Genomic DNA, 16,771 nt, shown 5'->3' on the forward strand with positions numbered 1-16,771 from the left:
AATCGAACGAAACGTTCTGCTACGCGAGATAAAAGAAAAGGAATGTTGGTTGCGGGTCAAGGTCTCCGACATTCGACGCACGTTCGTTGCCAGCACGGACAGGGTTTCCCTAAACATCCGTCTGGAGACTCGACGAGTCTCGAAACTCTCCTCTCCATCCGTTTCATTCCTCGGTTGATAACCTTTGGAGAAGCAAGAAGGAAAAAAAATGTATATACAGATTATTTTGTATTCATTAATTAAACAGGTCAATCGATATCGAAGTAAATAGATGGAATAGAAAAATCGAGAATGAAAATAATAAGCGAAGATACATGGTTATAACATGCTTGACAACCGGATATCCGGTGGATAGGATTCAATTGACGCAAGAATGATGCAAGAACGATGCAAGAATCATGCAGGACAAAATATTGTCGAAAATAGGGAGGGAGAAAAAAAATAAGCTAAAATGTCACGATTGGATTGGGTGAAGGGTTTGAGACTACCCTTTAGAGTTTGATCTACGAACAATTTGTTTTCTTTGGAAATTCCGATTAATCTATCCCGTGCAATCCCTGATAAACCCAAACTACAAATTTTCATCCAACAATGTTTCCAATTAATTCTTCCAAATTTCTTCAAATTTCCATCATTAATTATAAATTATTCGAAATCTCATTTAAAATTATCATTGAAAAAATATCATATCATGAGTGAACAAATTTTCGTCCGAAAAAATCCTCCAATACGTTTGTCATTTCCAATTAAATTTTAAATTTCTTCAAATTTCCATCATTAATTAGAAATTATTCGAAATTTCATTTAAAATTATCGCGAGTGGACAAATTTTCGTCCGAAAAAATTTCCTCGATCCTCCAATTCGTCGTTTCCAATTAAATTTCAAATTTCTTCGAATTACAATTATTCGAAATCTCGTCGAGAAATGATCAAAGATATTATATCAGAGATCGCGACTCGTCGATAGGATAGGACAGGGGCGCCCATTGCTGGTGGTTGTGTCACCACCGGTCGAGAGAGGGTATAGGGTGCGCAAGGGGATGAAGTTGCGCGGGCGCACTGTCAAGACTATCGATTTCGCGAGCAGCACGGCGGTGGCACCACAGTGGTTGGCCATCGATTCGACGCTCGTCGTAAAAGGATTGTAGCTTCGGTGATCCCCGAAACGCGACTCGACGCTCGAGACACGGACGAATCTCTTTTTTCTCTCTCTCTCCCTCTCTCTCCCCACTCATCCTCTCTCTCTCTCTCTCTCTCTCTCTCTCTCCGTTCGACTCGAGAGGAAGTTGTTGTCGTTGACGCGAAGGCGGGGTCGACGCGAACATCCGATCTTTGCCTGGATCCTGGACACCAGCAGAGCGTGTGGACGTCGATTCGTGGACAGTGTGGTTTCCAAAGTGTGGTTTCGAAGGGAGGAGGAGGAGAAGGAAGGGTGAAGTCGATCGAAGTCGTTTAAGCAAATCATGCAGAATTACGGGCACGAGGATTACGATTACGGGGCGACGGATGGTGGGCAACAACAGGAGTCAGGTGGCGGTAGAACGTTACCACAGGTGCCGGGAGTGAGGCCCATGGTCGACCCCCATGCCCACGGCGAGGTCGATCCAAGCCTTTATCCCCAGGCCAAGGAGGCGACGCACAAGATCCGTGGAAAAAGCGACGTGATCGAGTACCTGTTCGGCTCCGTGGACCAAGAACTGCTCACGGTGAAGACGTTCTACTTCTTCTTCTACTCGGCGTTCGGCTCCCTTTTCCCCCTGATGGGCGTCTATTTCAAGCAGATGGGGATGAACGCCGGCCAATGCGGCCTTCTCATGGGGCTCAGGCCTTTCATCGAATTCCTCAGCGCGCCTTTCTGGGGCTCGTTGGCCGACAGGTGAGAATTTCGATATGCTCGATATTGTAATTTTGAAAAGTGTTCCAATTATAAAAAGTCTTCCACCCGTGTCTTCTTCTTTTCTTTCTTTTTTTTCCCTTGTTGGTCGATTAGCAAACAATCTTTCTCAACTCGGTCGCTCGATGTTATCGTGGAGAATATAATATCGCGTGGGTTATGCAGAGTCGAGAGAGAGAATGCTTGAACCCTTTATCGATTCGTTGGGCTCGAGGTTAATAAGAATTGCACAAGATCCAAATTTATCCGGGGGGATATATACGATATCGATTTCCTTTGTTTCCTTTCAGATGGCAGAAGGGCAAGTTGATCTTTCTGGCCTCCCTCTCTTGCTGGATCATCTTCACCCTACCCCTGGCCTTCATGCAACCGCCGGCCACTTCGTGCATGGTTAGAAGGAACAGCACGGAATGGTTGGAAGCGCCGAACCCGAAAACTAGGATAGTCAAGCGATCCACCAGCCTCGAGGACTTTTATCGTCAAAACGACGAGGAGTGTTTGGAGGTAGCGGAGAACGTGGTGTTCGAGAGATTGCGAAAGGACGCGGATCTGGATCCGTTGACGGCGCTCCGCTCGCAAACGAGGAAGGAGCACGAGTCCTCTAAGGGAAATTACGAGAGCAAGGACAGGTTTCGAAGGGAGACGCGGCAGGGATCGATCACGACCGAGGACAGCCCTGTCGAGGATCTCAAGTACAAACAGCTGGTGTTCGAGGAGAACGATCCCGAAGCGAAGACCATCGACTTTGAAACTTTGCAAAGGAAAAACCGTCCCGCCGACGTGCTCGAGTACAAGCGTTTTCTCAACGTGAGTTTCTTACTTTTCCTATTTTCAAACGTGTATTTCGAGAGAGGATAAGAAGGAACGCGTTTGTTCCAGAATCAACCTTTGGACGAGGGGAAACCGCCGAAGAAAGCGTACGCGCACACCAAGACCAGGGTGAAACCACCCCCGAGCAAGGTGATGGTGAAACGAGACGCGAACTTGAAGGAAACTTGGACGGAGAACGATTCGAGCGTGTTGGAGCCCCGGCAACAGTGGTCCACCATGAAGAAACTGCGAAAGATGTCTTCGAACGAGGACGAGGAAGAGGAAAACGAGAGCGAGGAGGAGGTGGAGCCGCCAATGGTCAGGACGAAACGATACGTGAGGATACCTCACTCTGGCCAGAGTCCCCACACCGTGTCCTACGCGGCCAATTACAACGAGCAGGAGAACAAGGGTTGGGTGAAACCTCTGTTCAGCTCGATCGTGTACAGATTACCGGTACGAATCCAAGTCGACTTTCTCTTCTTTCTTCTTTCTCGAATAATTATTCGAACAATCGATCAATCCATTTGTCCAGGACATCCAAAAAACCTTCTTCCTGCTGTTGCTGCTGGTGATAGTGGGAGAATTCTTCTCAGCTCCCGCCATCACTCTCGCCGACTCCGCCGTGATCACGTTGCTAGGCGAGGACGCGGATAGGTAAAACGTTCCATCCTGTTTCCGTCCAGATCTCTTTGCATCTCTCTCTCTCTCTCTCTCCCCCCGCGCAGATACGGCCACCAGCGAATGTTCGGCAGCTTGGGCTGGGGCCTGGCCATGTTCTTCGTGGGCATCGCGTTGGACCACAGCACCGCCTTCTCCGAGCATCCCTGCGGCCCGGACGCAAGGGAGAAGAACTACACGATCTGCTTCGCCATCTTCAGCGTCCTCATGGGCGCCGCTCTCATCACCGCGACCCAGATCAACTTCAAATACGATTTCCCGATAGCTGAACCGGTGAGCGATCCCTGATCAATAATACGCGAAGCATTGTATCGAGTCATTGCTAATCGTCCAAGTAATTTCACGCAGGAAGTGGAGAAGCCTCCGGCGGAGCCGACGAGGGAGGAACAGCTGCAGAGCCAACTGTCTCAGCAATTGAATCTACCCAGTCTCCAAGACTCGTCGGCTGCGGTGAATCCAAAGCCGCAGCCTCCCGAAGACAAGGTATATCTTCTCGACGATCCTTGAAAGGAGCTTTCGCAATTTTTCTGTGTCAATTTCCAGACGAAAATGTTCGCTCAAACGATGCGAGAGATCCCGGAATGGGTGACCGTGTTGAAGCAATTCAAGAATCTGAAATGCGCTTCCTTCCTGTTCGTCGCCTGGTTCATGGGCTTCGGTATCGGATTGATCTTCACCTTCCTCTTCTGGCACCTTCAAGATTACGGCGGGACACCGACTCTGTTCGGCGTCGCCTCTGTCATCAACCATATTTCAGAGATATTCGCCTACTTCTTCAGTTTCAAGCTAATCCGTCAGATCGGCCACGTGAAGGTAGCTCAATAATGTGACCTTTAACGCGGTCAACAATTTAAAACACGATTTTTGGGAATTTTTCTTCCACTTGTAATCTCGTTGCTAAAGCAGAAGCGTGGTTTCAGGTGTTGTGCATGGGACTGGGGGGTAACGTTCTCCGATTCCTCTACATATCCTGGCTCACTATCCCGTGGTGGGTGCTGCCGTTCGAATTCATCCAAGGGATAACCCACGCCGCGGTCTGGGCGGCGTGTTGCAGCTACATCTCTCACAACACGCCTCCGCAACTGCGCACGAGCGCGCAAGGTGTTCTTCAAGGAATCCATCACGGTCTTGGCAGGGGATGCGGGGCTGTGATCGGTGGCATGTTCGTAGATGCTTACGGTGAGCCACTTCCATTCTCTCTTCGTTCACAAAGAAAGAAAGAAATTCGATATCGATTCGACTTGATAAATTATTATTCGTGATATAGTATAAATAGAATGGGATAGTTGGAGGAGAAGAAAATTTTCTGAAACAGGGACAACTGCCACGTTCAGGGCTTACGGCCTCATTTGCATCGTGGTCCTCGGCGCGTTCATCTTCATCAACTTCTACAGGAAGGACACCGGTTTCGTGTCCGAATTGCCCCAAACGGAGGATCCGCATCAGGTAGCCGAGGCGACCCACCTGGCGCCGCACGGCGTACCCAGCAACGCCATCCCTCGTGCCCTCAGCTCGACCAGATTGCACGAGCTTGCCAATCAGGAGACCGGGTACGGGGCTACTTATCAGACCACGGGCGGAAATCTCGGTGTACCAGGTGCGAATGGCGGTAAGAACATGTATCTTTGTTATCAATACTTTTGTCTGTCCATTGTTTATCGTGAATAATCGAAGAAACGTCGCATACAGGCCCAGTGAACCCGACGAATCCATTTCTGAACAGCGGAGGCGCAGGCGAATATAATTACGGTATGACTGGCAATGGAGGGGACGAGTATATCCGTAGGAGCTTCCAGGTTTAGTAAAATCATTTCTAACTAAAACGTCTACAAGAAAGACGTTTGTTAGAAAAAAAAAAAAGAAGGAAAAGAAAGGAGAAAGAGAATTAGATAGAGAAAACTTCTACGCAAGGCTATACTCTCTGAGCGAAAAACAATTTTTTTTTCTTTATTCCTTTTTCGTTACCCCCTATTACGTTACGACATAATCATCGCCAATTGTCTCGATCTGGAAAACGAGATTATATTTAATCCTCTTCGTGTCTTTTTTCCTCCGCAGCTTTACAATGAGGTGATCAGAGAATTGGACCTGTTTAAACCACCGCCGATAGTGACCCATCTACACGCTCAACAACCATGCACCAACCCTTTCCATCAGGACGACTACGAGTGGTAACAGTCCGGGATGTTCGATCCCACTTGAGGTTCGATCAGGATGCTCGTGGAACGTTGGTCGGCAATCGGCCCGTTCACCAGAAGAGAACCAACGAACGAAGGACCAGCTTCGAAGTGCTAGGCAGAAGAAATTTTTACGGTCAAGCAGGCTAGGTTAATTGAAAACCCTTTGGTGCCTCCTTGGAGGGGCGACGATATCATTCCTTGCATTTTAAATTAGAAACTTAAATTTGCTAATTAACTACGGGATGGAAATTATCGCTTTCGACGAATCGATCTCGACGTTATATATAAAGAAGAGAATAATAAAAAAAAAATTCGATCGATAAGTGATCGAAATAGATTTTGAAATAAAAAAATATTGACCGTGATCAATAGAATGACGAAAAGTGCCTGTTCCCCCCGAGATATTGTTGTTAAATGTATTATCGAAAGGATCATAATGCGTTATATCGCAAAAAATGAGAAAGATGTTGCGCTCGTTGGGGGCACCGAAGGGTAAATTTCGATCAGATGAGAATCAACGTCCGCGAAACGATCCGCGAGACGAAGGCTCCTTGTTGCGAACGATCGAAACTCTCTCGAAAAGAATCTCGAAGGAGAGATCGCCATCCAAGGTTACAAGATATTTCGTGATTAAGGGCGTGATAACGTGGCACATGAGAAAAATCGGCTACGATATTTTGACAAGCTGGACGTAATAAATTTATACGATCGTTGTGTGCCACGCGATCGTCAAAGAGAATAAGAATTAAATGACGATGATACGATTTTAATATGTATCTATCTCGCGAGATATACCTGACAACGTGTGTAGTAGTACAGCACGACACGATCTGCGGGGTCGCTCTCAACGAAAACTCGTTATCCTTGTGCAAAGAAGACTCGCATTCCACGGTATCATTCGAGCTATATATATATATATTTTCTGAAAACGAGAAAGATATTCAGATCGATCGAGGAAGAGACTTTTGTTCCAGTTTTTTGTCGACGAGCACGATCTTCTATTTTCAGCGTGAGTTGTAGAATATTAAAAAAAGGATAGAAAAATGAATATACGTATTAAGACGATGAAACGCTCGCGAGAATGCTCGAGGGAGATAAAATTCCTGGGGGGAGGGGGGAGAATTAAGACTCGAATCGTACCGTGTCGTCCTTCGAATGCAAGCAGCTCGATGTAATTATTATCGTGTATCTTTGACGTGCAAATCTATTACTCGGCTTCTCCCTCTTTTTTTCGTTACGAAAAATCTCATCAACGTTGTTAACGCGTTAATCTAATATTCTCGGATGAATCGTAACGAGAATATATATTATATTGTAAATACTTATTATCCTCGTTTCTCTCGCGCGTGAATTACAAGCAACTTTCACTCTTCTTCTCTCGTTCACCAACTTCGTTGTTTTCCGTTTTCTATAGGCTGAACGTTGCTCGTTGCGTGTTGTATCCTGTAAAACGTTTCACACGTATTGTAATTATTATTATCATTATTATTATTATTATTATTATTATTATTATTACTATTATAGTATATCAAAGTAGTCTATCAAAGTACAGTTTTATTAAGTAAGCATTAACACGTTTAATCCACGTGATATAGGTGTATGATAATTGTTGATTATGGAAGAACGATTAAGCGGATCCGTGATAAAAGCGTGGGCCGAAAAACTCGAGATAATTATTATAATTAATATTGCGCATCTGCCCGAATCGACATCGACAAATTTATGTTCGAGCCATGTTTCTCGATCGGCTCCTTTATCCTTAATTTTTCCTTTCCGCGGGAAATGTGCCCGCCTCGCTCGATTCTTCTTTCAAAAGCTTTTGAAATTTGAAAGAGGCGCGTACGTTTGAATCGATCCTTCCGATCGAGGAATCGAGAAATCCAATCCTGATTTCGAGTTTTCCTAAAGTCTCGTTCGATTTGATTCGGGTAAACGTGCGCGCGAACAGCCTAAAACGAATCTCATTTCCCGAGGCACAAGCTAGAGCACGTTGATACCTTACATGTTCATACACATACACATACATACATACACACATACACACATACACATATCATACGCACGTACCTTAACACGAGAGATTTACAAATCGTAAGGCATGCATAGTTTCACAGAGTGTCACAGAGTGCTTTTTAGCTCGGTATTGCATTAACATTATCGCTACAATTACATTACAATTAAATCGTAATCGTGTATGCGAGTGAACGAGCACGCGTCGTATACGCAGGGGGGGTGATTGTTTTGTTTACTCGTTTCGATCGTTTCCCCTGGACTGAACACTGGTTTCTTCGAGGACACCTTCCACCGAAATCAAGTAGAGATAGTAGAACGGCCGTATATGGCCGCAATAATAATCGTAATCGTGTTATCTATTTAATAATCGATGTTATAATCGCGCGATGGAAAAAAAGAAAAAAAAATGTAAAAAAAACGTGGACAAATATGCACGTGCACGATACACAATGGGGATCACTTATCGATTAATCATCGAAACGCAATATACAGAGGAATGGTCGAACAAGCATGGATGGATGGATTCAATATTGGATGGTTGGAAATAATCGGTCGATCATACTCGACTCGACATCATTTTCCGATAATTTGAAACACGGTTTTACTTCGTTCGACGTTGCTTCTAGCGGTTTATCATTTGCTTTCGTAGATTTAAAAAGAAAGAGAGAAAAGAAAAAGAAAAAGAAAAAAAAAATAATCGCCGTCAAGCCTGTTAGATTTGTTACACTGTTACACACGGTTATCCGGTGAAAGGCGTGCTCGAACTAAATACAGATAAGTTATCAGTGATTTGTTTCGCGTTTCTTCGACGACAAGCTCGCTATTAAAGCTCGAGCACGATTCTCTTGACAAGCATACATTGCAAGTCACTGTCAACAACAAGTCAGTGACAACAATCTTGAAACGGTGTATTTCACTCCAAGTCTTCCTACCGCGTAAATTTAAGCGATATTGAAATTTCGGCAACAACTATTCTAAATGTGAATAATGAAAAAAACGTAGGAACTGAAGGGATATCGTTATTCGGATATATATTGTAGGGGATTATTGCTACGTCTTACGAATTAAGATTAAATCAATCTTACTATTATCGAAGGAAACACGGTGGATTTTAATTTTAATTTCACCTCTGTTAATATCTCTTTCTCTCTCTCTCTCTCGATTTTCTTCCCCTTTCTATCTCTTTTCTTCTTCTTCTTCTTCTTCTTTTTGAGCGACTTTTGCTCGAGCATACTTTTCACCCATATTTATATATTTCGTAACAGCCACCGTAACTAAAATGGAGGATATATATATATTATAGGGATGAAAATGCATGAAAAGGAACATTTGGCGAAACTCGATACATATCATATTTGAAATTGACGATTAAGTAAAAGAAAAAAAAAATAAATAAATCGATGTAATGTTCGAGGAACAGTCGCTTCGCACGTGGTCGCTTCGTCTCGCTCGATATCGTCGCTCGAACGATCGATAAATTATTCTTTTCGTCCCTGATATTTCTCGAAAGATAAAGAAATCACGATGAGATCGCGGATCGAGGACACGAATTCAGATCTTTTTATTCTATATTTATGCGTTTATTACAACTATCGTCGCGTGTCTTTTTTTTACAAGTTGCTTTTTTTTTCTTTTTTCTTTTTTTTCTCAAAAAGTTCTCGCGTTCGACAAGACTGAAGTAGCTCAAATTCGATTCAGTCGTTTCCGTCGTTTATCGACGAGCTGAAGAGTTCATTGAATTCTCAATGAAAGAAGGCCTGTCGAGGGATTCATGTGCGAAGCGCGATAGCTGTACGATAGGTACAGCATCATTAATAGACTATTAACAGAAGAAGAATATATAATATACAGTAACGATGTAATTAATATACAGTTTCAAAAAAAAAAAAAAAAAAAAAAGAAAAAGAAAAAAGATGATGGAATTTTTTTTTATCCTTGCCCTTCGTTCATCAATCTATCTGTTTATATAAATATAAATTCCTAATATATATACATATGTATTTATGATATAATATATATATATATATATATTAATATCCAGTATTTATACATAATTACGTTTTAATTTGCGCAAATGATAAAGTGGCATTCAAGGCTGTAAAGCAAGTAGCAAAAAAGCATGCATTTTAAAAAAAATAAAAAAATAAAAATACTAATTTTCTACAAATTCTACGAACACAACTTGTATTTTCCTATCTGGAATGGATATCAAAAATTACAACGCATATGATAATTTATATTTATGCTATCTCTAAAATGACGCAATATCGACTAAAATTTCGAAATGTAACGATAAATACGCATATGAACAATTGTAACGATCAAGCATTTTTTATTCTCTTTTTCTTTCCTTAATTTTTCCCCCTCTCTATTTCATTCATTAGATGCATTCTAAAATAGGGATGATTGCAAGATAACGACGATAAATATTTGGTAAATAAATGGTAATTTATTTGATATTCTTTGGCCTATATCGATATTACTTATGAATTATAGAGTTACAACTAGAGGCACTAGTCAAGCTTAAATTCTAGCCGACTACGAGAGAGATCGTTATTATGATCGATATTTTCTAAAACTATACCTCCCCCGAATACGGAACGGAGAAGAATCGAAAATCGTGTCAAAGATTGATTAACTAGTACTAATAAAATTAATTAATATGCTATTATGCTCACTCCAAGTTTCTGATCACTGACCACACTAAATGGTATTTCTATCGGATCAGTGTGTATAATGTAATATATTATCATACATACGTATATATATATATATATATAAAGTGTATACGCGATGTGATTCACAAAGATAGGTGAAAGATACGGAAGAATCGAGAAAAACCGATTACTTTCTACATAATAAAAATACTATCGTTCTAAAAATTTAAAATACCGTTGTAAAATTTACTAATGATTTTTTATGCGAGAAAACGATAAATACGTGAACTTTAAATTTGTCTTTCGTGTCACGCATTTTTGGCGATTTTTTTTTAAAATGTTAAACTCTTCACCTATGATACTATTTGCGTGTACACCTGCCTTTTCTCTTTTTTTCTCTCTTTCTCTCTCTCTCTTTCTCTCACTCACTCTCTCTTTCTCTTTCTCTCTCTCGATGCATCACAAATTAATTCCGTAAATACAGTCGATCCAGATTAAAAAGATCATTTTTACGAGCGAAATGCTAATTTGGTTATTTTGGACGAAAAAGTTAGTATACATACTATATGTAAGTAATTTAAATGCGTGTTCATCAAAGATTAAATTCACATTTAATATATGGCAAAAGGCAAGAAGCAAGCAGCGAAATGCGATTATTCATAAAATTTGTTCTTTTATACATGAAGCGCCAAGAACAATTAATCGTCGGTGACATAACGTGTCAATATAAAGAATTATATAAATTACATTAAACAATAATAATAAAATTTATTAAAAATAAGCGAACATCGGTTAAATTAGCTTATCTTTGGCATTCGTATCATGTTTGGTTCCGACTTGTTACTAAATATTTTTACACCGATGGAATCATTGTTTTCTTTTTTTTTTTTTTTTTTTTAAAAAAAAGGAATGAAACGGAAATACGATATATAATATCGTCAAATAAATCTTAATACTTTCTTATATTATAAATAAAATTCAATAATACTATCGTATATGTATATATTTTTTTTTTTTTTTCTTTTTTGAAGATTGATTGCTTCTAATACTATATAGTAGGAAATACTGCAACGAAATTAATTTGTACATTTGTCGAGTTTCTCATGCAAAACTGGACCGACACCGGGCAGTGTGTCATTACGGCAGAATCGCATTAAGTGTATAATACTGGCACAGTGAGGCAATGATCTTAGGATTCTCTAAACTATTATTAATATAATATATTTCTACACTCACCATATAATTCATCCATACTTTCACGCTAATTTCTTAATCACACAGTTCCTCTGTCATTTGTTCCCTATAAAAACCAATAATAACAACGTCGAACTGTCGAGGGCCGATTCTTTGTCGACGATTATTATTATTATTATTATTATCATCATCATCATTATTATTATTATTATAAAAAATAATCCAACGCTACAAAATGCTTAAAAAAAGAAAAAAAAAAAAGAAAGAAAAAAAACGAAGGATTTAAACGAAAATAGACACGAAAGAAATTTAATGCGCCGACAAGGAATCGATTCCTGTCTTATTTCGTTGAAACTTCGCAACAAAGTATTTAATTTGCGTTAACAATTCTATACTCGGTCACAGCCTTTAGGGATGTAACTTGATGCACGTTATAATATCACTGTTACTTCTAAAGCCTAGAAAATACTGCAGGCACGAATAAAAACCCGAGATGTTTTGTCAATTTAAATTTTTTTCCCCTCTATTCACGAGTAATTTAGAGTAATTACCAAGAGGTATTTACTTTTCTTTTCTTTTCTTTTCTTTTCTTTTCTTTTTTTTTTTTTTTCCCCATTATTAAATATCCGCTTTAAAAATTTCCGATCGTAAAACTGATTTTCAGATATGTGTCAAATATTAAAATTGATCGAATTCAATATATACGCAAATAGTAAATTCACAACGTGTGATCTTTCTTTGCCTGATTCGTGTTGCGAAATAAAATTTATTTTTTTTTTTTTTTTTTTTTTATACATCTACCAGTCTATAAAATTTGTCGAAATTGACATCACACTAATTAATTAAGATTAAGATTATAATTCGAAGTATCGAAAGTTATGATAACCCTATATCTAAACTGAGCAACTATCGAATCGTAAAACCTTCGACGGCTCGAAGACAAGATAACCAGTAACCAACAAGGGCTTGCGTTTTTTTTTTTCTTTTTTTTTTTTTACACTCTGAACACACGTTATATACGACAAGAATCGTATAACCAAAATCACCAGACATATACGAGAACCTACGATTTATGCTTTACTGATGCCGCATTCTGCCATATCATAACACGCTGAACGAGTGGTCTAGTTTGCAGTAGGAACTACGTAGTCTGACAGCCGAAAAACCGTATCATCTGCTGAGATCTTATCATTACCCTGATTTAGTCAGATATCAACTTCAAACATATCTTGTTCGATTGGTTTCTTAACCCAACTGCCTAGATGTGCCTTTACGAAAGCTTCCTTCAACTGATGCTTGGCAAGCTGTTGTAGAGAAAATCGAACGAAATAATGATGAACGCAATTCGCACTGATATATAATGAAAATATTTCGACTTACCGAGTAATTCTGTACGGAAGATTTTGCATCTAAATAATGACGACACTGATTTTTATCAGCATCTTCAATAGTACTAAGTTTACCTAATAAGTTGTAAAATCTTCTGAACAGCCCTTGTTTCGATATTCTAGAAGGTTTTCCTAATTCGTCTTTTCCAGTAGTACAATTTATTACTTCAGCTTCTAGTTGACCTATAAAATACATCAAATTATAATAGAATTTCTCATATATTTTTTCTTTTCTTTTCTTTTCTTTTTTTTCTTTCTTTCTTTCTTTTCTTTTCTTTTTTTATTTTCTTTTTTTTTTCATACCGATTGTCCAATTAACGCTGTAATTAGGTGCTTTTCCAGGTTGTCTCACCTCTGAGGAAGTAATAAGACTCATAAGTGGTTTATTGAGTCTGTATGGGGGCGGTAATCCTTGGATCGTATTTTCAATACGTCCGCAGACCGCCCTATACATATGGCTTGGGTTCAATAGACTGCCAAGAACGATGCTGTGGAAGTAAATTGGCTCGATGAAGTAGCTCAAGAGTGCACCTTGCACGCCAAGTACGTTCCAGCGAGCTATTTTGTCCGAACACGACATCGTCAGCAGTCTTTGGCCCTGTAAGATGAAGTAAATATTTGCGTATAAAAGAATTCTTCATATAAGAATTGAAGATATATTTGCTTCATCGAATTTAGTTAGTTATATTTGAATTACATCATACCATAAGCACACCGTCCCATGTTTGGATACCCTCGCTGCTTTTTACGGGAATGGTACCTTCTCCGGATTCTATTTTAGTTCGCAATTGACCTCTTGCTCTTCGATTCGGATGTTTATCGACGGATTCATTCTCTTCGTGTGGTGAAAATATTCTTGCATCACCACATGGTGCGGTATTTATGTACAAATGAAACTGAATGCCTTGTTTTAGCTTAAATCCCTTCTTTGCTGGTTCTAAAATAGATTCCGCAGCCCGGTCCTCCGTATGAAGTTCCAATTGTTTATACAAATATTCGCATAAACATCTTCTCGCTACCACTTCGGCATGACAATCATTCAATGCACCACCGCTGACACTCAGATGTTCTCCCGAGACACATTTTGTACCTTTGTTTATTTAAAATAAACAATATAATTTTTTCTTAAATCAATTTTGATTTATAGAAAAAAAAACAAAAATACTTAGAAAAATTATGTCTCACCAGTTGTTACACATATTAACTCCGCATCTGAACCTTTAGTTTGAACAATGCCAGCTAAAACTTTACGACGAGCATGTTGCGGTTTTGATTGAATTAATTCGCTAAATTTTTGATTCACCATTTTCCCAATTTTATCAGCTAACATTTGAGGTAAAGACATTTGATCTTGCCAATGGCCACTACTGGGAAAGTTTGGCAAAACGCGAACCGGAAGCGGTATACAGAACGAGGAACTGTGAACGTTCCTTAATTTAGCTAATGCTGCTTTACTAGCCGCAGCTTTTGCTAATTTTTTACTTGGTCCAGTTCCCTCGAATGTTTCTCCATCAATTGTCACCGATATTGTAAATTTTGCATAGCTTTCACCATTGTCAGAAACACATTTATATACTACACCAGGATACAATTCGTTAATAAGCGCTACAGGACCTTTTTCTAAAAATTTATTCGTGTTCTTTGGTTCTTGAGTTAAAGTTTTAAAAGCATTGACTAGATGATTATCGCGTTCCGTGACATCACTCGTAAAATCTGGTTCAAGGGGAATAGAAGGTTGACAAGTGTTAATAGCTTGATGAACTTCTGGCGTATTTCTAAACTGAACAATATTTCTTAATGCAAGTTCAGCAGCAGCATGTTTTGCCATTTTCTTAGTACGTCCTTTGCCTTCATAAGTTTGACCATCGATTTGTACTGCTATTGTAAATATTGGAGCATGCGTGGGGCCAGTTTGGTCAACAACTTTATACACTGCACCACTTTTTAATTCATTTAAAGCACATACTGCATTCTTGGGCTGTGGATTCTTGTTACGCTTCTTTGGACTAGATGCACCTAACAAAAATAACAAATATATTAATTCGCTTGAATTATTTTCCTCCAGATCTCTCTTTGTTCAAAAATAGTTGGACCTGAAAAATTTATAAGGTGATCCGTGTTCTGCTTGTTTCTATTAAAAGGATTATGTGTAATAATGCTAAATAACATGATATTAATAACATGATATTGAATCGGTCACTGACCTTCAAATTCCGATTCAGCAGATCTCTTCAAAATTTGTTTGCAAATGTTTGGCTGCTCCATCTGTGAAGAGGACAACAAGCTACTGCTATGGATTTGAAACAGATTTCTGCACCAAAAATAAATTTAATTAATTGAAACTCACCCCTGTCAGGTGTCCTTCCTGTGATCCTTTTGTGGGAGATAGGGGAATGAAATCACTACCCATGGATATATTGCAGTCTAGAGATTGAAATAAAAAGAATACGAATATGAAAATTGTATACACGATAGTTTATTAAAAAAAATCGATGTGAATTTCATACTTGTTTCCTTGATGTCTTTTTCATCTTTCAACACTGTTAATCCGTTCGACATTTCTTGCCCAACAGATAAATGCACCTAAAAGAAGTTCGTCTCGAAACACTGCACTGTTACATTGATTTTAATTATACTCGTGCCGTGATATGTCCGCAGCGCCACTGCTGTTTTTTTCCTAGACGATACATAACCTAATTCATCGCACGTTCCTTAATCGCAAATTTCTTATGCAATCAAACGATACGCGCCGCATATGTGCGTAAAATTATTTCACATTCACGACGCGAGGAAAAACGTTTAACCAATGTGTTATTTGATTATATGTGTATATCGATGATAACACACCTTATACGTACTAGCGCAGCTTGTTTACTGCGCAGAGTACTGCGCACACGACAAAGAAAACTCGCGCGGGGAGTCGATTTAAAAGACGAGACTCTTCTGCTAGAATCAGGGTAACGATGCGCAAAAAGTTTAAAGTGCAACGAAGACAGACACTTATATGTATACGATCTCTTATTTTTATATTTCTCTCTAAGAATGACCAAAAATAATATTATTATTACAAAAATGTAAAATGTCTTTTCTTTTTTTCTCTTCATGTTCTTTAAAAACTTGTCGATATATATTATTATACATAACCAAAATATGCGATTATCATTCACGCGTAAAATCATGAAAGGACTACATGAGCAATATATCGCATGAAGTTAGAAACAAGTCTCCTTAAAGGAACGTGGATAATTTGATCGATTGATTTCGGTAATATTTTCATAAAAATAGACATGTAAAATTGGCCAAAAATATCTACAAATATCTACAAATAACATCATATACTTGTCACTGAGCATTTTTACGAGTAAATATATATAATTCTTCTGTGCTAAGAGACTTTTTTCTAACTTTATATTACAAAAAAAAAAAAAAAAACTGAAGAACACGTATCACCTTAATTAAAACACAGCATTTTATCCGTATTTAGTAACAAATATATAGAACATATTTATAAAATAATAATTCGAAATTATTATTTTAAAATTATTAACTTACCTTCTTTCGATATATTCGCCATTTTCATAATATATTTGATTATAAAAAATAATAAGTCCGGACTAATTTTTTTGGCTAACAACAAAAGTTCATTTAATAAATCGATTGTTAATATACAAAGATCTTCGTGATTGATAGATTTTTCTAAATTTGACGAGTTTCCTTCCTACGAGTAAATTTAAAATTGTTAAATCAAAATTAAAAAAAAAAAAAAATTCAAAATTCTTAACAAATTAATCACCAAATCGGTACATAATGTTAAATTTTTTATCACATTCATTTTTTTTTGCACTCTGTAATATATTTTATTTCTACGTTTTATAATTCTTCGTAATTGTGATTTCATTTCAACAGATTCTTTCGTTTCATCGATCTGAAATTCCTGTGCTTCAAAATAATCAA

At 38.7% G+C, this 16,771-nt stretch overlaps 2 protein-coding genes across 12 annotated transcripts; one reads left to right on the forward strand and one right to left on the reverse strand.

Annotated features, from left to right (window-relative positions):
- The first annotated feature begins 1,058 nt into the window (after positions 1-1,058).
- On the forward strand, positions 1,059-5,888 carry LOC410613 (major facilitator superfamily domain-containing protein 6). 2 transcript variants are annotated; one of them, XM_006563428.3, is made up of 11 exons: positions 1,059-1,876; positions 2,185-2,701; positions 2,774-3,160; positions 3,240-3,361; positions 3,433-3,658; positions 3,734-3,868; positions 3,929-4,198; positions 4,306-4,564; positions 4,701-4,994; positions 5,075-5,181; positions 5,444-5,888. In XM_006563428.3, exons 1-11 carry the CDS (start codon positions 1,464-1,466, stop codon positions 5,558-5,560), a joined length of 2,847 nt encoding a protein of 948 aa, XP_006563491.1. In that variant the 5' UTR covers positions 1,059-1,463; the 3' UTR covers positions 5,561-5,888. The 2 variants fall into 2 exon arrangements, with proteins under 2 accessions (XP_006563491.1, XP_006563492.1); XM_006563429.3 differs by having other exon boundaries at positions 5,075-5,134.
- Positions 5,299-15,836, reverse strand: Adar (adenosine deaminase acting on RNA). Of its 10 annotated transcripts, XR_001705636.2 has the most exons (12): positions 15,325-15,791; positions 15,165-15,241; positions 15,022-15,082; positions 14,003-14,833; positions 13,522-13,907; positions 13,121-13,415; positions 12,810-13,000; positions 12,625-12,733; positions 6,706-7,008; positions 6,361-6,487; positions 5,474-5,676; positions 5,299-5,392 (listed from the first exon to the last, which is right to left on the reverse strand). XR_001705636.2 is itself a non-coding variant. In XM_026445265.1 (8 exons), exons 1-8 carry the CDS (start codon positions 15,374-15,376, stop codon positions 6,974-6,976), a joined length of 1,845 nt encoding a protein of 614 aa, XP_026301050.1. In that variant the 5' UTR covers positions 15,377-15,791; the 3' UTR covers positions 6,831-6,973. The 10 variants fall into 10 exon arrangements, 3 of the variants coding, with proteins under 3 accessions (XP_026301050.1, XP_006563390.1, NP_001091684.1); XR_001705634.2 differs by lacking the exon at positions 12,625-12,733 and having other exon boundaries at positions 15,325-15,801; XR_001705635.2 differs by lacking the exons at positions 6,361-6,487; positions 12,625-12,733 and having other exon boundaries at positions 15,325-15,801.
- Positions 15,837-16,771: the final 935 nt, after the last annotated feature.

Source organism: Apis mellifera, linkage group LG15 (genome assembly GCF_003254395.2).
Source record: "Apis mellifera strain DH4 linkage group LG15, Amel_HAv3.1, whole genome shotgun sequence".
Lineage (NCBI taxonomy): Eukaryota > Metazoa > Arthropoda > Insecta > Hymenoptera > Apidae > Apis > Apis mellifera.